The 22911-nt window shown below is 37.5% G+C and overlaps 1 protein-coding gene across 1 annotated transcript in view; it reads right to left on the reverse strand.

Annotated features, from left to right (window-relative positions):
* The window catches only part of ADGRB3 (adhesion G protein-coupled receptor B3), an 815189-nt gene that overhangs the window by 476792 nt on the left and 315486 nt on the right, over nt 1–22911 (reverse strand). Inside the window, exons 5-6 of the mRNA XM_032651211.1 lie at nt 22675–22836; nt 16350–16514 (exon numbers count right to left, since the gene is read on the reverse strand). Coding sequence (XP_032507102.1) covers nt 16350–16514; nt 22675–22836 — 327 coding nt within the window. The remainder of the gene's footprint in view (nt 1–16349; nt 16515–22674; nt 22837–22911) is intronic.

Here is a 22911-nt window from a genome sequence, read left to right on the forward strand (position 1 = left end):
TTATTTTACACTGAGAACTAGAAGTTTCTTTTCCTGAACATTCACTGCACCAGTATGAAAGAATGGACTTGACAAAATAACTGATTGGATACTTTTAAAAAAGAGCAAAAACCCAATATTCCTTTAGTGTGTTATAGAGTGTGGTAAGGCAAAGTTGCATTTCCACTGTGAAAATGGAAAATTGAGAGGTTAGAAAGAGAGGGGTATGTGAATTTAATTTAAAAGATTAGACAACTGACTTATATGTACATGAAAGAGTTTTTTTAGTGCCAAATGTGGAACGTTGCTTTATTTTAGGTTTTTTGTTTGTTTCTCATCCTAGAATTTAAAAATAAAATCATTAATTATGTTCTGGCAGAGAGGGATAAATTAGGAGTTTGAGATTAATATATATACACTAATATATATATAACAGGTAAACAACAAGGACCTACTGTATAGCACCGGGAACTATACTCAATATCTTGTAATAACCTACAAGGGAAAATAATCTGAAAAAAAAGGATATATATGCATATATAATTGAATCACTTTGCTGTACACCTGAAACTAACACAACACTGTAAACCAACTATATGTCAATAAAAAAATTAAAATAAAAAACAATATCGCTGAAATCACCTAAACCAAAAAAAATTAAAAAAGATCTTTCAGGAAATGGTAGTGTCATTTTACTGAATGGGAAAAAGTAGAGGTGTTTGAGAGGTGGAAATTAAGAGTTCTGTTATGGGCATTTAAGCATTTTCTAGTCTGATGTATGCATTATACTTCAGGGATTAAATGTTGAGATATTTTAAAATAAAAACCAATTATCATATGATACACCTAAGATTTCTATTTCATAACCTCTTGTCTAGGTACCACACAAGACATGAAGAGACTTTTTTCTTTATCTCTGATGCTTAACTGGGATCCAGAGTGGTGCCAAAGATGCTTCTCCTTCAGCTGCGTTCAGGTTTGCTCTCCACCTGGGTGAGTATGGAGGCAAGAGACCACCAAGGCCCTCCCCACCCTACCACCCACCCAGATACGTCTGCCTTCCACACTTACAGGGAGAACCCCCAGACTCACTGTAAAACCACAAGCTTGAAAACACCTCAAAGCTTTCTTTCTAGAACTGTGTTCCTACTGAAGGCTAATTAGCACCTTGTCATCTTGTCAGAAAAGTGTTCCCGATGATTTGGGGAAATGTAAACATTCCCAAACTGGCTCCTCTGTACTCCTTACATCTCTGTAAAGATGCACAGAGCATCCGCACTGTGACCGGTCTTGTTCTGTTAGACTCAGGGGAAACTGTGCTGGTAAGGACCCACCAAGCTCTGCTCTCTGGGAACGTGTAGTCTGAGGGGCTTTGGTGGAGATAGATGATGATAAACAAGTAAACAAATGAGTGAACAAGAGAGTCACAGCTGGAAGTGTCCTGAAAGCAGTGTGACCACAGGAGAGCTTAGTCCCCAACACTGAAAGAAGCCGGAAACATAAGGCTCTGTGGAAGGCTCTACCCAAGTGAGGTCTTGAGGTCTAGAAAGCTTTGTGTATTCAGGGACAGAGACAAGCCTGGGGCTCGTGGGGCTCATGAAGAGGGGGACGCGGCAGGAGGTGGGTTTGGAGGGTGAGCAGAAGTCCGATCCTGGAGGGCCTGGCAGGCATGGGGCCAACAAGGTGAGGCACCACGAGAGGACTTTAAAGTAGGGAAGAGATGTGACATTTTAACCCTTCATTTTGCGGTTGTGTGTAGATTGGATTGCACAGAGACAAGAATGGGTATGAGAGACGTTGGGGACTAGAGTGTAGGCCAGACATGGGTAAACGGTAGCACCTTTTACTGAACTGGGTTAGAGTAGTTTTCAAACAGGTCCGCGGGTACATAGTTCTGAAATAAGAATGTCTATTTGGAACGTGTTGAATTTGTGATGCTGTTATAGACCTAATGCAGGGAGTCTTACTCTGAATAGACTTTGTTTAAAGCTGTATCTCCCAAATGTATTTAAAAATAAATCCTCCCTCCCCTCTTTCCCTTTTTTTTTCCTTTTCATGGGACATCATTTGGTAAACATTGCATTAGAGGACATAATTTCTTCCATGATAGGCAGACAGGTTAAGAATCAGACCTGTCCTAGGCTTTTTACTTTCTTTTCATTTCCATCATAAGCATTTGCATTTGGATTTTTCCAGTGCTATTTTTCAATTTAAAAACTCCAAATGCCTATTTCTTAACGAACCATCCCACAAAGGGTGACTAAGAATAGAGAATGCGAGGCTGTATTTTGAAGCTGGGAGGATGCTGAGATCAGCCAGTCCTACCTTCACGTAATGTGCTTCCTTATACAACAGTGTCACTCTGGGGACACAAATTTTTTTTACAGCAATGTGGTACATGACCAGACTTTCTGGACCCAGAAGAATTAAAATTGCAATGGGTAAAACATTAGATTCCTGGGGTTTTCTGTGTTAAAGAAACTTCCTTCTGCAATTGTGTTCAACAGGAAGAAAATCCTGTCTCCGATGTGCAGGGAACAAATCCTATGATACATTTTATCATATTTTATTATTTTTCTAAAAAATTTATAGTTGATTTACAATGTTGTGTTAATTTCTTCTGTATAACAAAGTGATTCAGTTATACACACACACACACACACACACACACATATATATATATATATATTTGTTTCTACATTCTTTTCCATTCTTCTTTATCCAAGGATATTGAATATAGTTCCCTGTGACTTTCATACATTTTAATGAAAATACTATGTTTCAGTCTATTTTCTCATCTTGACCAATAACTGGCGACACTATAGTATAGGTTGGATAACAATAACCACAAAGTAAAGTCATGAATACTTTGAACACTAAAACCATCATTTCAACAACTGTTCTGGGTTGATTGCTGATGACTGATGAAGTTACCTGTAGGGAGGAATCGGGGGAGAAGAGTTCTAGCCCCTTTGAGGCTATCTGATTTAGGCTATCCGATTTGGCTCTGGTTTTTACTGAATTGGGAGTTACCCAGGGAAAGGGAAAGACTCCTTTGGAATACAAGACTGAAATGCAGAAGAGCCATATGCTGAAGAGCAAAAACCTATGTTTCCTATTTGCCATTTTAAAATAAATGACAAAAGAGGAAAATCAAAATGAAATATCATGTTTAAAAATTAGAATTAAGAATAGAGGCAATTTATCGTGATAAGGGCTAAGAAGGATTAAAAAAAAAGGTTGCTAAGTAAATTAAGACAAAGTTTAAATGAGAAAAATATCACATAGTAAAAGAGAGAAAGCCAGGATTAAGAAAGAGACAATTTTTTAAAACTCTCATAAGCTAAGCACTGAAAGATCACCAGAATAATGCTGAAAATCTGAAATGACACAAAATGAATACAATTGCCACATAATAGACTAGAAGGTTAAGATGATGAAATGCAAATTTTAATTAAAGACCACGTTAACGAGCCAGCATTTGTGTTTTAAATTATAACCTCCTCATGTTGAGACAATCAGGGACCTCTGAACCAGGGTAGGGCAAAGGCTCAGGATGTTTCCTCTCTGTCCTCACAGGAACGCTCCCTGAAGAGGGACTGTGGGGAGGTCACCCTCTCACAAATGCTGAAGGACCAAAATACTAGAACCACAGGAGACCAAAGCCTCTTGCTCTAGGTAACAGATGTTAGGTTCCAGCTGTGTTCCTCAGGACCTATTGTTGGGTGGTTCTTTCCTTCTCCTTAGAGTTTATGAGTCTGAAAATATATCTGGAAATTACAACCTAATGGGATCTGTCTGGAACGGTTCTGGATTCTCAGGAATTAACTTCTCAAATGCAGGACTGCTCGGCCCCACAGACTGAAATGGGCCCTTATGCAGCTACTTCTCCCTAGAACAATCCTAGCCAAAGAATCCCTTTGAGTGTCTGATGAAGGCTATCCATAAGAAATAAAGCTCAAAAACTATCATAATATCCTGAGTTTACTTCACCAAATCCCTTGCTTTTAAAGTAATATTCCCATATAAATCATGATCCTTGACTTTATATTGTTTTCAAGATTCTTCCACCTAATTTTAATCACATAACATTCCTATGATATAGAAAGGTAATGAATACCAGCTCTATTTTAAAAATGAAAGAAGTGAGGAATAGAAAAGAGGAAAAGAGGAAGAAGTTGCCCAAGTAAATATTTAAAATTAAGGATTGGAAAGTAAATACTAAGTAAATAAATAAATAAATAAAATTAAGGATTGGGACTAAACCTTAATCCATGTCTTGTGAACTCCAGACCACTGAATCATATAATTATATTCATTTATACATAGCCCCATATATAAATGAAAACTTGTCAATAGTTCTTTATTTCAGTCTTCAATCTGTTACTTATTTATCCCTACCTATCCTCTATATTACTTGTACTCTACTTCATAAATATATATCAGAAAGAGAATTGTCAAAACTGAAACAAAGAGGGCCAAACTTAATTCATTGGTTCTTCCAGTCTTCAGCTACTGACAGAGGGAAAAATAATTATTACTATGAAGTAAAATACTACGAAGAAAATTACCATAGAGCTTGAGGCTTTGAACTAAGAACTTAAGCTTTCATTTTCCCAAAATAATTTAATTTTGGAAAAGACAATATCAATTTTATTTTGCAGATATACATTATATAATTTTAATGGAGGGCCTACCTAGAAAATGCAAACATTCCATATGTCTGTCAGTTTTCTCCAGCTGAATATTAATCAAAATCAAAATCATTTAAAACAGAAGCATCTAAAGTGATCAAATCACCCTAGAGGAGGAATCACCACCAAGGTGACACCCAGGTTCAGGTCTGACACTTAGCCAGACCTCAGTACTGTTGGCTGCTTCCTTGGTGTCACAGCGAGGCTGTGTTATCCCCTGTTGGACCTAAAATCATCAGAAAACACATTAATAACCAGACAAGGTCACTCTGAGACTGTGATAAAAATGAGGTAAAACAAGGTCACTTCATAGACAAAGACAAGGTCCTCGTGGAACCCACAATATTCCAAACATTCTCCTCTCTCAGCTAAGATGAGGGACTCAATTCTTCACCAACTGCATCTGGTCTTCCCTCGTTCTAGATAATTCACTAAGATACCCAATCATAGCATTGTCCCCCTTCCCTGACACCATCAAATCTGGAGCAAAGCCCCACTTTTTTAAACCTTCTGTGAAATCACCCAACACAAGCCCAAACCCTTGATAAGTCTTTCCTAACACCCCCTTACTAAGATGCCCTGCAATTCCCTATGTTGATTTCCCCTCACTGCCAAGAGTAACAAACCCAACTTGTTCAACTACAAGTGTCATCCTGATGGATGTCATCCTCACTGGAGACACTGACATGATAATAATACTAGTATTAGAGAGTGTTTCCTAGTTTGCTAACTACCATGGTCTTCTCATGAAGAGGTTATTACTATATTGTCCTCATTGTACAGCTGAAGAAACTAAGGATCAGAGGGTCAACATAGATATGAAAAGATGATATCTAAATTTAAATATGTGTTCTCTTGCAAAAGTCCAAGATCTTTCCCCTATAACACATTAATATATTATTAAGTAGGCACAGAAAATGTCCTAGAAAAATTTGGATGAGTATTAAAAATTCGTACATGTCAAGAAAATCCAATCAATAGTCATCTATTGCATACCACCAGGTACAAAGATGCATGGAGAGATAAACAGGAAATAAAAGAGCATTTCCTTGTCCTCAACTTGATGCTCAATTAGTGACTGCCATGAAAATTCAGAGAAAACAGAAAACATAGGTTGGACTGCCAGAAGTTCTGAGTTTGGTGATAAGAGAAACATACCCCAAAGACCCCTGAATACACACATACATACACACATCCTTCCATAGTACCACACGTAATTATTACTACAGATGAGAAGACGAGGAAAACGAAGTCACATCACGTTTATGAGCGAGTGAATGAATCGCAGTGAAATCCTTTCCTTGCTCTGTATACCTCTGGCCCACCTCCCCCCAACCAACACCAATCACTGTTCTCAGACACAGTACACAAGTTGGTAACTAGTAACCCAAACTAGGAAATATCAGATCAGATCTACCCTTTCCTTCCTTTCATCTCTCCTTATATGGATCTCAGGTAAGTGGTTTACTTTCATCGCTAAAGAAGTTGGGAGAAAGTTGGACATTGACTAAGGAAAGTATCAGATAAAAATAGGATGCCATGGCAGGCTTCCGGGAAGATGGTGGAAGAGTAAGATGCACAGATCACCTTCCTCCCCACAGATACACCAGAAATACATCTACACGTGGAACAACTCCTGCAGAACACTTACTGAACGCTGGCAGAAGACCTCAGACCTCCCCAAAGGCAAGAAACTCCCCACGTACCTGGGTAGTGAAAAGAAAAAAGAAAGAACAGAGACAAAAGAATAGGGACGGGACCTGCACCAGTGAGAGGGAGCCGTGAAGGAGGAAAGGTTTCCACACACTAGGAAGCCCCTTCGCAGGAGGAGACTGTGGGTGGCGGAGGTGGGGGAGCTTCAGAGCTGCGGAGGAGAGCAGAGCCACAGGGGTGCAGAGGGCAAAGCGGAGAGATTCCCGCACAGAGGATCGGTGCCTACCAGCACTCACCAACCCGAGAGGCTTGTCTGCTCACCCGCTGGGGCAAGTGGGGCTGAGAGCTGAGGCTCGGGCTTCGGTTGGAGCACAGGCAGACGACTGGGGTTGGCAGCATGAACACAGCCTGCAGGGGGTTAGTGCACCACGGCTGGCCGGGAGGGAGTCCGGGAAAAAGTCTGGACCTGCCGAAGAGGCAAGTGACTTTTTCTTCCCTCTTTGTTTCCTGGTGCGCGAGGAGAAGGGATTAAGAACACTGCTTAAAGGAGCTCCAGAGATGGGCATGAGCCGCGGCTAAAAGCGTGGACCCCAGAGACGTGCATGAGATGCTAAGGCTGCTGCTGCCGCCACCAAGAAGCCTGTGTGCGAGCACAAGTCACTATCCACACCTCCCCTCCCGGGAGCCTGTGCAGCCCGCCACTGCCAGGTTCCTGGGATCCAGGGACAACTTCCCCGGGAGAACGCACTGGGCGCCTCAGGCTGGCGCAACGTTACGCTTCCCTCTGCTGCCGCAGGCCTGCCCCGAACTCTGTGCCCTTCCCTTCCCCCCGGCCTGAGTGAGCCGGAGCCCCGATATCAGTGGCTCCTTTAACCCCGTCCTGTCTGAGCAAAGAACAGATGCGCTCCGGCGACCTACACACAGAGGTGGGGCCAAATCCAAAGCTGAACCCCAGGAGCTGTGCGAACAAAGAAGAGAAAGGGAAATCTCTCCCAGCAGCCTCAGAAGCAGCGGATTAAAGCTCCACAATCAATTTGATGTACCCTGCATCTGTGGAATACATGAATAGATAAGAAATCATCCCAAATTAAGGAGGGGGACTTTGAGAGCGAGATTTGTGATTTTTCCCCCCCTTTTCCTCTTTTTGTGAGTGTGTATGTGTATGCTTCCGTGTGAGATTTTGTCTGTATAGCTTTGTTTCCACCATTTGTCCCAGGGTTCTATCTGTCAATTATTTTTTTTTTGTTTTTAATTTTTTTCTTAATAATTATTTTTTATTTTAATAACTTTATTATATTTTATCTTTATTTTACTTTATCTTCTTTCTTTCTTTTTTCTTTCCTTCCCTCCTCCCTTCCTTCCTCCCTCCCTCCCTCCCTCCTTTCTTTCTTTCCTTCTTCCTTTCTTTCTTTCTTTCTACTTCTACTAATTCTTTCTTTCTATTTTTTCTCCCTTTTATTCTGAGCCCTGTGGATGAAAGGCTATTGGTGCTGCAGCCAGGAGTCAGTGCTGTGCCTCTGAGATGGGAGAGCCAACTTCAGGACACTGGTCCACAAGAGACCTCCCAGCTCCACATAATACCAAATGGCGAAAATCTCCCAGAGATCTCCATCTCAACACCAGCACCCAGCTTCACTCAAAGACCAGCAAGCTACAGTGCTGAACATCCTATGCCAAACAAATGGCAAGACAGGAACACAACCCCACCCATTAGCAGAGACGCTGCCTAAAATCATAATAAGTCCACAGACACCCAAAACACAACACCAGACGTTGACCTGCCCACCAGAAAGACAAGATCCAGCCTCATCCACCAAAACACAGGCACTAGTCCCCTGCACCAGGAAGCCTACAAAACCCACTGAACCAACCTTAGTCACTGGGGACAGACACCAAAAACAATGGGAACTATGAACCTGCAGCCTGCAAAAACGGGACCCCAAACACAGTAAGATAAGCAAAATGAGAAGACAGAAAAACACACAGCAGATGAAGAAGCAAGATTAAAAACCCACCAGACTTAACAAATGAAGAGGAAATAGGCAGTCTACCTGAAAAAGAATTCAGAATAATGATAGTAAAGATGATCCAAAATCTTGGAATTAGAATAGACAAACTGCAAGAAACGTTTAACAAGGACCTAGAAGAAATAAAGAGGAAACAAACAACGATGAACAACACAATAAATAAAATTAAAAATACTCTAGATGGGATCAGTAGAAGAATAACTGAGGCAGAAGAACGGATAAGTGACCTGGAAGATAAAATAGTGGAAATAACAACTGCAGAGCAGTATAATGAAAAAAAATGAAAAGAACTGAGGACAGTCTCAGAGACCTCTGGGACAGCATTAAACACACCAACATTCGAATTATAGGGGTTCCAGAAGAAGTAGAGAAAAAGAAAGGGACTGAGAAAATATTTGAAGAGATTATAGTTGAAAACTTCCCTAATATGGGAAAGGAAATACTTAATCAAGTCCAGGAAGCACAGAGAGTTCTATACAGGATAAATCCAAGGAAAAATACACCAAGACACATATTAATCAAACTGTCAAAAATTAAATACAAAGAAAACATATTAAAAGCAGCAAGGGAAAAACAACAAATAACACACAAGGGAATCCCCATAAGGTTAACAGCTGATCTTTCAGCAGAATCTCTGCAACCCAGAGGGGACTGGCAGGACATATTTAATGTGATGAAGGAGAAAAACCTGTAACCAATATTACTCTACCCAGCAAGGATCTCATTCAGATTTGATGGAGAAATTAAAATCTTTACAGACAAACAAAAGCTGAGAGAGTTCAGCACCACCAAACCAGCTTTACAACAACTGCTAAAGGAACTTCTCTAGGCAAGAAACACAAGAAAAGGAAAAGACCTACAATAATGAACCCAAAACAATTAAGAAAATGGGAATAGGAACATACATATCGATAATTACCTTAAATATAAATGGACTAAATGCTCCCACCAAAAAACACGGATTGGCTGAATGGATACAAAAACAAGACCCATATATTTGCTGTCTACAAGGGTCCCATTTCAGACCTAGCGACACATACAGACTGAAAGTAAGGGGATGGAAAAAGATATTTCATGCAAATGGAAACTAAAAGAAAGCTGGAGTAGCAATTCTCATATCAGACGAAATAGACTTTAAAATAAAGACTATTAGAAGAGACAAAGAAGGACACTACATAATGATCAAGGGATCAATCCAAGAAGAAGATATAACAATTGTAAATATTTATGCACCCAACATAGGAGCACCTCAATACATAAGGCAAATATTAACAGCCATAAAAGGGGAAATCGACAGTAACACATTCATAGTAGGGGATTTTAACACCCCACTTTCACCAATGGACAGATCATCCAAAATGAAAATAAATAAGGAAACACAAGCTTTAAATGATACATTAAACAAGATGGACTTCATTGATATTTATAGGACACGCCATCCAAAAACAACAGAATACACATTTTTCTCAAGTGCTCATGGAACATTCTCCAGGATAGATCATATCTTGGGTCACAAATCAAGCCTTGGTAAGTTTAAGAAAACTGAAATTGTATCAAGTATCTTTTCCGACCACAATGCTATGAGACTAGATATCAATTATAGGAAAAGATCTGTAAAAAATACAAACACATGGAGGCTAAACAATACACTATGTAATAAAGAAGTGATCACTGAAGAAATCAAAGAGGAAAACAAAAAATACCTAGAAACAAATGACAATGGAGACACGACGACCCAAAATCTATGGGATGCAGCAAAAGAAGTTCTAAGGGGGAAGTTTATAGCAATACAATCCTACTTTAAGAAACAGGAAACATCTCGAATAAACAACCTAACCTTGCACCTCAAGCAATTAGAGAAATAAGAACCAAAAAAAACCAAAGATAGCAGAAGTAAAGAAATCATAAAAATCAGATCAGAAATAAATGAAAAAGAAATGAAGGAAACAATAGCAAAGATCAATAAAACTAAAGGATGGTTCTTTGAGAAGATATACAAAATTGATAAACCATTAGCCTGACTCATCAAGAAAAAAAGGAAGAAGGCTCAAATCAATAGAATTAGAATTGAAAAAGAAGTAACAACCGACACTGCAGAAATACAAAAGATCATGAGAGATTACTACAAGCAACTCTATGCCAATGAAATGGACAACCTGGAAGAAATGGACAAATTCTTAGAAATGCAGAACCTGCCAAGACTGAATCAAGAAGAAATAGAAAATATGAACAGACCAATCACAAGCAGTGAAATTGAAACTGTGATTAAAAATCTTCCAACAAACAAAAGCCCAGGACCAGACCGCTTCACAGGCGAATTCTATCAAACATTTAGAGAAGAGCTAACACCTATCCTTCTCAAACTCTTCCAAAATATAGCAGAAGGAGGAACACTCCCAAACACATTCTATGAGTCCACCATCACCTTGATACCAAAACCAGACAAGGATGTCACAAAGAAAGAAAACTACAGGCCAATATCACTGATGAACATAGATGCAAAAATCCTCAACAAAATACTAGCAAACAGAATCCAACAGCAAATTAAACGGATCATACACCATGACCAAGTGGGGTTTATTCCAGGAATGCAAGGATTCTTCAATATATGCAAATCAATCAACATGATACACTATATTAAAAAATTGAAGGAGAAAAACCATATGATCATCTCAATAGATGCAGAGAAAGCTTTCGACAAAATTCAACACCCATTTAGGATAAAAACCCTGCAGAAAGTAGGCATAGAGGGAACTTTCCTCAACATTATAAAGGCCGTATATGACAAACCCACAGCCAACATCGTCCTCAATGGTGAAAAACTGAAAGCATTTCCACTAAGATCAGGAACAAGACAAGGTTGCCCACTCTCACCACTCTTATTCAACATAGTTTTGGAAGTTTTATCCACAGCAATCAGAGAAGAAAAAGCAATCACAGGAAGCCAAATCAGAAAAGAAGAAGTAAAGCTGTCACTGTTTGCAGATGACATGATACTCTACATAGAGAATCCTAAAGATGCTACCAGAAAACTACTATAGATAATCAATGAATTTTGTAAAGTAACAGGATACAAAATTAACACACAGAAATCTCTTGCACTCCTGTACACTAATGATGAAAAACCTGAAAGTGAAATCAAGAAAACACTCCCATTTACCACTGCAACAAAGAATAAAATATCTAGGAATAAACCTACCTAAGGAGACAAAAGACCTGTATGCAGAAAATTATAAGACACTGATGAAAGAAATTAAAGATGATACAAATAGATGGAGAGATATACCATGTTCTTGGATTGGAAGAATCAGCATTGTGAAAATGAGTCTACTACCCAAAGCAATCTACAGATTCAATGCAATCCCTATCAAACTACCACTGGCATTTTTCACAGAACTAGAACAAGAAATTTCAGAATTTGTATGGAAACACAAAAGAACCCTAATAGGCAAAGCAATCTTGAGACCAAAAAACGGATCTGGAGGAATCAGGCTCCCTGACTTCAGAGTATACTACAAAGCTACAGTAATTAAGACATTATGGTACTGGCACAAAAACAGAAAGATAGATCAATGGAACAGGATAGAAAGCTCAGAGATAAACCCACGCACATATGGCCACCTTATCTTTGATAAAGGAGGCCGGAATGTACAGTGGAGAAAGGACAGCCTCTTCAATAAGTGGTGCTGGGAAAACTGGACAGGTACATGTAAAAGTATGAGATTAGAACACTCCCTAATGCCATACACAAAAATAAGCTCAAAATGGATTAAAGACCTAAATGTAAGGCCAGAAACTATAAAACTCTTAGAGGAAAACATAGGCAGAACACTCTATGAAATAAATCACAGCAAGATCCTTTTTGACCCACCTCCTGGAGAAATGGAAATAAAAACAAAAATACACAAATGGGATCTAGTGAAACTTCAAAGCTTTTGCACAGCAAAGGAAACCATAAACAAGACCAAAAGACAACCCTCAGAATAGAAAAAAATATTTGCAAATGAAGCAACTGACAAAGGATTAATCTGCAAAATTTATATGCAGCTCAATAATGAAAAAACAAACAACCCAATCCAAAAATGGGCAGAAGACTTAAATAGACATTTCTCCAAAGAAGATATACAGATTGTCAACAAACATGTGAAAGGATGCTCAACATCTTTAATCATTAGAGAAATGCAAATCAAAACTACAATGAGATATCATCTCACACCAGTCACAATGGCCATCATCAAAAAATCTAGAAACAATAAATGCTGGAGCAGGTGCGGAGTAAAAGGAACCTCTTGCACTGCTGGTGGGAATGTAAATTGATACAGCCACTGTGGAGAACAGTATGGAGGCTCCTTAAAAAACTACAAATAGAACTACCATATGACCCAGCAATCCCTCTACTGAGCATATATCCTGAGAAAACCATAACTCAAAAAGAGTCATGTACCAAAATGTTCATTGCAGCTCTATTTACAATAGCCCGGAGATGGAAACAACCTAAGTCTCCATCGTCAGATGAATGGATAAAGAAGATATGGCACATATATACAATGGAATATTACTCAGCCATAAAAAGAAATGAAATTGAGCTATTTGTAATGAGGTGGATAGACCTAGAGTCTGTCATACAGAGTGAAGTAAGTCAGAAAGAGAAAGACAAATACCATATGCTAACACATATATATGGAATTTAAGAAAACTAAAATGGCATGAACAACCTGGGGGTAAGACAGGAATAAAGACACAGACCTACTAGAGAATGGACTTGAGGATATGGGGAGGGGGAGGGGTAAGCTGTGACAAAGCGAGAGAGAGGCATGGACATATATACACTACCAAATGTAAGGTAGATAGCTAGGGGGAAGCAGCCGCATAGCCCAGGGAGATCAGCTCAGTGCTTTGTGACAGCCTGGAGGGGTGGGATAGGGAGGGTGGGAGGGAGGGAGACACAAGAGGGAAGAGATATGGGACCATATGTATATGTATAACTGATTCACTTTGTTATAAAGCAGAAACTAACACACCATTGTAAAGCAATTATACTCCAATAAAGATGTAAGAAAAAAAAATTGGATGCCATCTACTTAGCAGTAGACATCAGAATTTGCATAAATAGAACCATTTCATTATTTGATGTGATCAATATTCATCATCCCTACACAGTATCCACTTCATTATGGGGGTGATATGTGCTTCCTAAAAGCAGGAAGCTGGGACGCTGCTCTAACATGATTCCACACTAAAACGTCACTGCCCATGACCACAACCTGCATGGTCAAATCTTGCAAAGGTGGTGAGCAGAGACCCAGTTTGTTGTTTTGAATGTTTCCTCTGCTCTCTTCTGTTCTTCACTTCTCAATCAGCCTAACCAAAGAAAACCAAGTGTGGGTCTTGGCCCACTTCTTCATCACTGACACTTTTCCCATTAAAGGTTTTCCCTTAAGAGGTTGTCTTAGGGATCTCAGGTAGGATGGCTACAAGAAAAGGAGGTTGAAACCACTTAATATTCAAATTACCATCTCTCATTGAGACTAGAGTGTTTGTATATGTTTTTCAGAATTGCATTCAATTTTTCACATGCTTATTTCTAAATCCTCAGAAGATATTACAAATTTCTTGAGATCAAGGACTATATATTCTTCTCAGTAGTGTCTTACATCTAGTTGATACTTAATAATGTTTTATATTCAGTGAAGGTGCCTGAGATTAGCTATAAGAAATTAGTTCTAATTCTTCTAATATCTAGGAAGAATTTGAAATATTTGTACCAAACATATCTTATATAATTTAAAAACATAATGCCAAAATGTTGAGCAGAGTATAAAAATATATATCTTTTGAATCATAGCTATAATAATTCCCTTTCAGGTAGTAAGGAAATTGGGATAAAATATGGTAAGAATTTTATCCTTTATGATGTAACTAAATCCAAGAATGGAAATAACAGAAGTCAGAAACAACACATTTATTAAGTATTCAAGATAGATCCATAATGCTCACTTTATGAGAAAATATGAGCTAGGCCAGATTTACAATTAGTATAATCATAACTCCCCAAAATTAAAGACCTAACAAAAGAAAGCCAACCAAATTTAAGGGTCTTAGAGTGACTCCAGTGATGGTATAATACAGGTAAAACACACATGGTTACTACTTGAGTGATAAAGCAAAAACTACATCAACTTAGAAAAATGAGTTTTCTTATCTAAATTGTAACAACTCAGCATCTCTGTGTACTCATCCAAGATTTTTTCCTGCTAGAGAAAATTCATGGAAAGTGGACTATGAAAAACCTGGTTGATAACATTTTACTGATCAGTGCCATTTTATCTTTGTACTTATGGAGATCAACTGAGGTAAAAGAATTAATTAGAAACTAATATATTAAAAAAGAGTCTATAGTTAGCTATAATTTTTTATTTCCCAGTGTTATCTATTTTTTCACACTCCACAGAAAAATAAGAGTGAGCTCTGACTCCCCATAAATATCACAGCTCAGCAGTTAAAAAAAATTCTAAAATTTGTATAAATTTACTCAAATCTTTGGAAAAAAGGCAGAACATAAATATATATGTGTGTGTCTGTGTGCCTATTTGTATGTTTACAGAGAGATAGAAATAAGACAGATCATAAATAGATTTGCTGGGAGTGATTTGCAAATAAGGAATCATGATTATTGACTCCCCAATATTCATAATACCTGAATACTGAATCATATGAGTTTATTCACTATTTGTAGAATTCATAACATTCTAAAAGTGATGATATTACTCAATACAACTACTACATATCTACATGTATATTCCTAAGTGTAGCAAACCAGTAAAAGAGAACAATTAAGCTTGTTAGATGACTGTTGCTTCTCTACATTTTTGGATGTTTTTCAGTCTTCAGATATTTTAGATTCTTAAAATTTCCAGAAGAACTTTGAATTACTGCCTTATAATATAGGATATTAACTTGGGGAATTTAGAGGGCAAATGGGACTCAGTGTGAGTTGAATAATGTGCCTGGAGCTCACTACTGGCATCCCAGCTCTGTTGCTTGCATGTAGAACATGTGACTGCATGGACAGGTGAGAAACTCTCCCAAAGAGAAGATGATGCTTATTTATAATGGTCCCATTGTCATTTTTGTTAGCCTCTGCCATTTGCCACTCCTGTCTGTGTCTTCCTCTAGAAGTGCCTTTGCTTTTCCTGGGGAGATTCTATCATTTGTTTGTTTTTATTTTCTCTCATAAATTGCAAGCCCCTTCAAGGTGGAGATCAGTCTTTTTCATTTTGTAGGTATCTGTTTTATGTGTGAATGTTTCAGCAACCTAAATAATAGCATTACAAAGACTTCTCTCTGGAGTAATGGGTGGAATTAACAAAGTCAGGTAAAACAGAATTGAAATACTTTGAAGGAAAAAAAATTTAAATAACATAAATACACTCTAAGAACAGACTATACAGTCTTCATAATCACATAAAGACTGTATGTCATTTAGGATCTAACTATTTTATGCATCTAGCAGTGAATCTAGAAAGTCTGATTTCCTAGCAAATGTCTATCATGCTCGCACGTGGTCAAGGGTGCATCCCACTCCTTAGCTGAGTGAGTGTGAGAGAATAACATCAGAAGGATTGCCTCCACACCGGTCTCTCTAGTTACAATGTGGATGTAACAGTCAATTCAGGTCTTTGGGATGGCTTATAATTTTTCCAGGAGGGAAATCCAAGTAGAGATAAAATCTTAGTGGGAATCATTAATATACCTATTTATAGAAATCCAATAAAGGTGAGCATTCATTGGTACTTAGTCAAGGAAATATTATACACAATTACATATGATAGAATCAAGGAAGGTATCCAATTTTATTTAAGCAAGAATCAATAAGCAAAGGACACATTTTCCAGTGTGACTGAATGAAGGTTGTACTCTTAATATCTCCTAGGTATCCTAGGGACCATACACTGGGACATAAATGCCAAGTTCCCCAAATCCAGAATAGGCTCACCTGGGCAGAGAGCGATATTACAAGGCTTATGATGAGTCTCGGGTCCTTCACACGGCCTTCCCCCATACTGGGGCGGAGTGCATGCCCGTGTTCTTGTTCTTTGGCCTCGACCACATGTGAATGAACACAAACTCCACGGAGACCACTCCTCCCAGACTCCATGGACTGTAATAAAGCAAAGAAGCTTCAACAACAGAAGCAGAGAGGCAAAGTCAAAGATTATTTTTCTTTATAATTAAGAAAAAAACTCATCAAATAGACAAGTATGAAGATATTTTAAAAATTCAATTGAATTACTCTTATTTGTCACAAAATGTAAGTTAAGTCAGCAATCATTTAACTAATGGAAAATTGCATGTACTTCTTTTTGTATTTGAACAATTATTTATGTTATAAACTTTAAATGTTTTTATTATTTTTTTTAATGGAAATGCACCTCTCTCCCTCATAGTAAAATAGTCATGAGTTACTTCTATGTAAAAGTAACATCAACTAAATTTCTTAGAGTGATCTTCTGAAGTTAAAATTGCATTTAAATAGATAAGGGTCAATTTAATTCTTCCAACATTTACAAAGTTTCAGGATTAATAAATTTTATGGTGTCAGAGAATGAAAATAATCTGAAAATTGATGGTACATATTTTAAACAGGTTTTTGACCTCACATTTTAGAAAACGTATTTTTGCCATTTAAAAATGTGGGTGTTTAAAGTCACTGTCTTTTGAATAAGAGGGAAATTTCAAGAACTCTATCTACTTGCATAAGAGCCTCCTCTCTCCCCAGTTTTAAAACGAGGGGCAAATATGAAGACCTCTTTCTAATAGCCAGTAAAACAGAAGATATCTGTCCTCTTCCAGTAACTGGATAACACTGGAAATCCTCCTAATTAATAAAAATTCTAGAAAAAAAACATATGATCTAATTAAGTTATGTCTCATATAACTATCAGTACACCAGTACTTCAAATACGCCATTACGATGAATTCACCCTTGATCGGAAATACTAACATAATTTGTGTTCCTCCATAACAACCGCTGCAAATAAATGTTGACATCTTTTGCAGAAAGTCCATTAGGGTTCAAAGTTTAGGTCACTTTCTTGCACTGCGCAATCACCAATCCCATCCCAATTCGTAACATTTGGGACGGTAAGCAGTAGCACTCCATGGATAGTACAAATCAAAAGAAGCCAGGCAAAATGTCCTTTTCAATTCAAAATTCCTGTCTTGATGCTGAACCTCTGCCTCACTCTTAAAATTTCCTCAGCAGATGTTTGATATAACACCCACTGACATGAGTAGGGGGAGTAGAAATTTATCACAAAACATGACAAAGATGTTCATTTTCTCCTCAACATTGGTCGGGGTAAGCAGAAGCGTCAGAGGACACATGCCAGTAAATATAGTACATCTAGAATATTTTGCACGTTATCTGCTGACCAAGTTGTTACTTTAAAAACACAGATATGACATCCTTAATTATGAGGCAGCCCGTTCTCTTCTATTTATACTATTTAGTTGCCCAACTTGTGAAAATATGTTCAAATATTGGAAAAATTAGACAAATTTAGGTAATATCCAATGAAAAATTCTTTAAGATTCTATGAAACTTGCTGGAAAGTATATTTCAAAAATACTGTACAGAAAAAGTGAGAGAAATTAAGATGTTTGCATTTTTCCCATTTACGTGTGGGAACACCAAAGACAATTTGTATCCATTGGTATAAGAATAAATAGTAAGTCTGTTTTTAAGTCTAAGGAAAAAAATACACATATACCTATATTTACATATAGGTATATATGATCAATTACAGCAAAATAATTTAAAAGTAACATATATGAATATACTTTGTTATATAAACTGTACACCTGTAAGCAATTTTCGTATTTATTTCTAGTTACCAAATGTTCTCCACTTAAAAACCACCTTTTCTCCCCGATTTTCTATATAAGATGCTAATAGACTATATAGAATTTTTATTTCTGGTTCTGTTCTGTTCTGGTTCTGTTGTCTTCTATCAAATCACATTATTGCACATGCAGTGAATAATCTCAGAAGAAAAAGCTGCAAAATTGGCAGATTTTTCTCTAAAATCTCAAAGAAATGTTCATTAATCTTGATTATTTAGTTAAATTATGGAGCTGGAATCCTCTGAAAACTAATCTTGTTTTTTGAATTTTTTTTTGAATTTTATTTACTTTTTTTTTATACAGCAGGTTCTTACTCACTACCTTTTAACAGCATTTATTGCTCCATGGTGAAATTTCATGGCTTCTCCACATCAATTTTAAAAAGCAAAAATATGTTTTTTCATTTGAAAAAGACATACAATTATTAATAATTTATTTTTGATACTTGATACTATTGAATTAGTAGGAAATTGTAGCACAAATCTTGTAATTTTATGAATCCTTTTCATAGAGATTTATGATAAATATTAAATATTTTTATCTTAATGGAAATGCGTTGGATGAACTACTTTATTTTCAGTAAAGTATGAAAATCTGTAAATGATCTAGTCCATTTGAAAAATGTACCTAGAAACTAAAATCAAATTGATCCATTTTTATAGTTTTCTTCTTTAGACCCTAGCTATAATATCATGTCTCTGACTTATCTAGAGACGAAATGAGGAATACACAATACCCAAATTATATTACTACCAGGTTTCTGAAATAAGTATACAAAGTATCTTGTGATTCAGATTGGGATGTATAAAATAACTCCTTTAAGTGAAAGCTTTTTTCCTTAGGGAAATAAATGGATGTGAAAACGGTGACATTAAAAAAATCAAAATCATTCCTTAGCCTAAATCAGCTTTTTTCTAAAAGACTGGAATATAGAGTAGACTAGTGGTTCTCAACGAGGGGCAATAATGACCTCCCCCTCCCAGGAGACATTTGGCAACATTGGAGACATTTTTGGTTGTCATAGCTCAGGGGAAGAAAGGGGGCTACTGGTATCTAATGAGAAGAGGCCAGGGATGCTGCCAGACATCCCCAAATCCTCAGGCCATCCCCACAACAAAGATTTATCCATATCGAAATGTCAGTGGTACCAAGGTTGAGAAATCCTGGAAGAGGTCATAAAACTGTAAGTCAGAAACCAGGGCAGTAAATACATAATTTCATGTACCTCTCTATTTTTCTCAATTTACTTTCTGTTTATCCGGATCATTTTCTGCCCTGAGCAATAAGAGTTTCTGAAGACACTATGATGTCAGAGCAACACTTTTGTAAAAGGCTGGTTATCTTAGGATTCGTATTAGAAATAACACATTATTATGCAATTTAAAAACTCTTTAAATGTGAATAATGTGGGTGAAAGTTTACTAATTTATAACACTATTGATTAGCCTTTAAGAGTACAAATAAATATAAGCTCTAGTTCTATCATCCCACATATTCTGTGAAAAGTGACATTAATATTCAGTTTGTCCTTGTGTCATTTTCATTAATTAAATAGCAAATACCCTTGCTTATTCATAGTGTGACAAGTAGGTTATTTCTGAGATAATTTTCTTCTTGGGAATAAAGTATTTCAGAAAGATATTTACACTGTTCAGCATGCTATGTTAGGTTTTAAATTCACTTTTTGTCACTGTTTTCATTATATATTGTGTAAAAACATACATATATACCAGCATGACAAATAATTGAACAAAATATCGAACACAAAATATTTCATAACAATCACCATCTGAAAGGTATCACAATATCCTGTAGTGGGATACTTATTCTACATTTTTCAAATAATAAAGTTGCTAAATTATTCTTCATGTTTGGAAAATTAAAAAGAAATCAACAAAATGCTTTTTATTGTCTTTAATTCAACATCTGAACTATAACAATGATTAAAAGATACGTATTTCTTATCACCAGTACTATTTAAGCAAATTTAAAAGATAAACCTACACGTATACGAAGGTGAAGAGAAACCAGTAATTAGTATGTACTTCTTCAGTAGGCATAATAGTAGAAGGTTTAAGAAACTGAGGAAAAGCTTTATAATCATAGAATATTATTCAGTTTTCTGGACATGAGATGCAGAGTGAAAGGGAGTACACACTGGTCCCACTATACATGGTCTCCACGCCCAGGGAGGGGAAGAATCAGCAGCCTCGGGCAGAAGGATGGAGATTTCCATATGTCAGCCAGGTGAATGTTCATAACTAGGTTTGGAAAGTAAGCTCTGAATAGAGAACTGTGGAGAACACTTTAGCACCCACTCAGACTTCCATTTGGGGATCTGTTTGCCATTAGAGTCTATCCCTGTATGTTGAAAGGATCTTGACTCTTCAAAAGGATGCTGATAACATAAACATATATGTCAAGTACAGCTTAACTCTCTGTTGACACATATATGTCAAGTACAGCTTAACTCTCTGTTGACACTTTTCTTGTTGCCAAGTACAGGGCACTTGATCGTGGAACCCTTAACATAAATACTGTAAATAGGGCCCAGCTTTAAGTTCTAGTCCAGGCAATGCACTTAACCCACACCCACCTGAAAATCCACTAGCATTTCCTCATGAGGTCCTTTTATCTATAAAATTTAGACACATTACAATTTCTAAAATGCCCGTCTCCTTACTGCTCTTGTTTCCCTTCTCTTGCCTAATGTACGTATGTTTGCTCTGTGACCCCTGTTATTGTCATCTTTTTTTTGTTGTCTTCCCCACCCATGATCTCCTCAAGCATCTTCTCCCCTCTGTTATCTTTTTATGTTTCATTTGATGTTCTTTCTCATCTAGACTGATTCCCTCTGATTCTCACTGACTTTTCTTATTTTCAGTGGAACCATTGCTCTTTTCCTACTGATTCTGTCTTCCCTCCCTCATATCTTTCTGCCCTGTTTATCTTTTTTTTTAATTGAAGAATAGTTGATTTACAATGTTTCAGGTATACGTCAAAGTGATTCAGTTATGTATATATATATATTTTTTTTATTCTGCCCATTTTATCTTTTAATTCTACCTTTGTCTACCTTTGTGCCTCCCAAGCCCGTAGCAAAGGGATCTCCCACCTCACTGCAGCATGCTTCCTCCACGACTGCCCACCACTTCCTTCCCCTTTTATTTTTTCCAGCTTGCCTTTTCTTTTATTGGAAAATTTATCATCTAATCCTTTTTAAGTGTACAACTCAGCAGTGTTAAGTATATTCATAGTGTTGGGAAACAGGTCTCCAGAAACTTTTCATTCTGCAAATCCAAACTCTGTACCTATTAAACAGCTCCTCCTCCAAATTGTTTTGGAATGGGTTGCCCTCACCCCTTCTTCTGGGGAATTGGGATGGTCCCTGACCCTCCCCCATGCCACCCACTCTGTACTCTTGCTTTTAGCAACTGTGGAATTAGGCTTCTCTGGAAATGGAAATTGCCAGAAGACTTAGGCGCATTTCACCAGATGAAAGGCGGCTGTAGTGCCAGGCCCTTTCCCTGTGCCCACCTCACTCCAGAGGCCTCTGGAAGGGCTGTGAATGCAAGTCCATTGTCAACTGCCGTGGTCTGAGTCGGCATCACCTATCCACCAAATGGCTGAGCAGAAACACAGACCGGGAGATTCACAGGATTACGTGCTTTGGACTTCTTGAAAGAAAGCCCAGAATCCTTTTAGTACTTATTTTTACATGAAAGTCAGTGGTCTGAGAAGAAGAAATGCTTATAATGTGCATGTATGCACCGACGGACAAAAAAAATGTTGATGTAACATGGAAAATCTGATCCTAAATTGGTAAGCTATTACGTTATGCTCCATTTAACATGAAAGATCTTTTTTTCTTTTTTTTCCATTAGTGACTTTAAGTTTACAGAGCAGAGGATGACTCGGATGAGGGTAGGCACTTGAATGAAATAAACTAACAGAAAGTCCTTTGGCCCGGGGCACTATTTTCCCCGATGGGGTCAAATAAGTGGTAGGAAAATAGCTGACTGCCTTAAAGGCTGTATCAACCACTGTATTAAACACTGGGTACTGATCACATTTCCAGGATGCTGGCAAATTTCACTATTCCTACAACATTTACCTGGACATTTTCACCATCTAAAATAAGGAAAGACTTGGAACCTTAAATACCATTAGAAACAGATACATAATTTCAAGCTTATAGCTGCAGTCGGTAGGGAGACACTTTTGTAATTTCTTGGCTGCTCTGAAAGCGGAAAGAATCATATACATGATAAAATTTCACAGTTGAATACAAATTACACTTATCCACTCTAATTAAAATGCCTATACCAGGTTCATATGAAAATAACACATTGTTCCAAATGCGTAGCATGACACAATTCAATAACATCCACAGTTGTAGTTGCTGCTAACACTACCTGGACAGAGGGCAGTGTTATTGCAAACCCTTGATTCTCTTAATGGGCCGCTGCAGTGTGTCCCGTAAGGTGATACACAAGTTCTGGTTCGCACCTGCGACCCCTGACCACAAGTAACTGAGCATGTGCTCCACTGGGACCACTCTTCCACGCCAGATTCACCTGTGTGCAAGACAACAAATAAACATGAAATACTGTATTGAATATTCATCTAGTAAGCATTATACCAAACTGACA

The sequence above is a fragment of the Phocoena sinus genome, chromosome 12 (assembly GCF_008692025.1).
Source record: "Phocoena sinus isolate mPhoSin1 chromosome 12, mPhoSin1.pri, whole genome shotgun sequence".
Lineage (NCBI taxonomy): Eukaryota > Metazoa > Chordata > Mammalia > Artiodactyla > Phocoenidae > Phocoena > Phocoena sinus.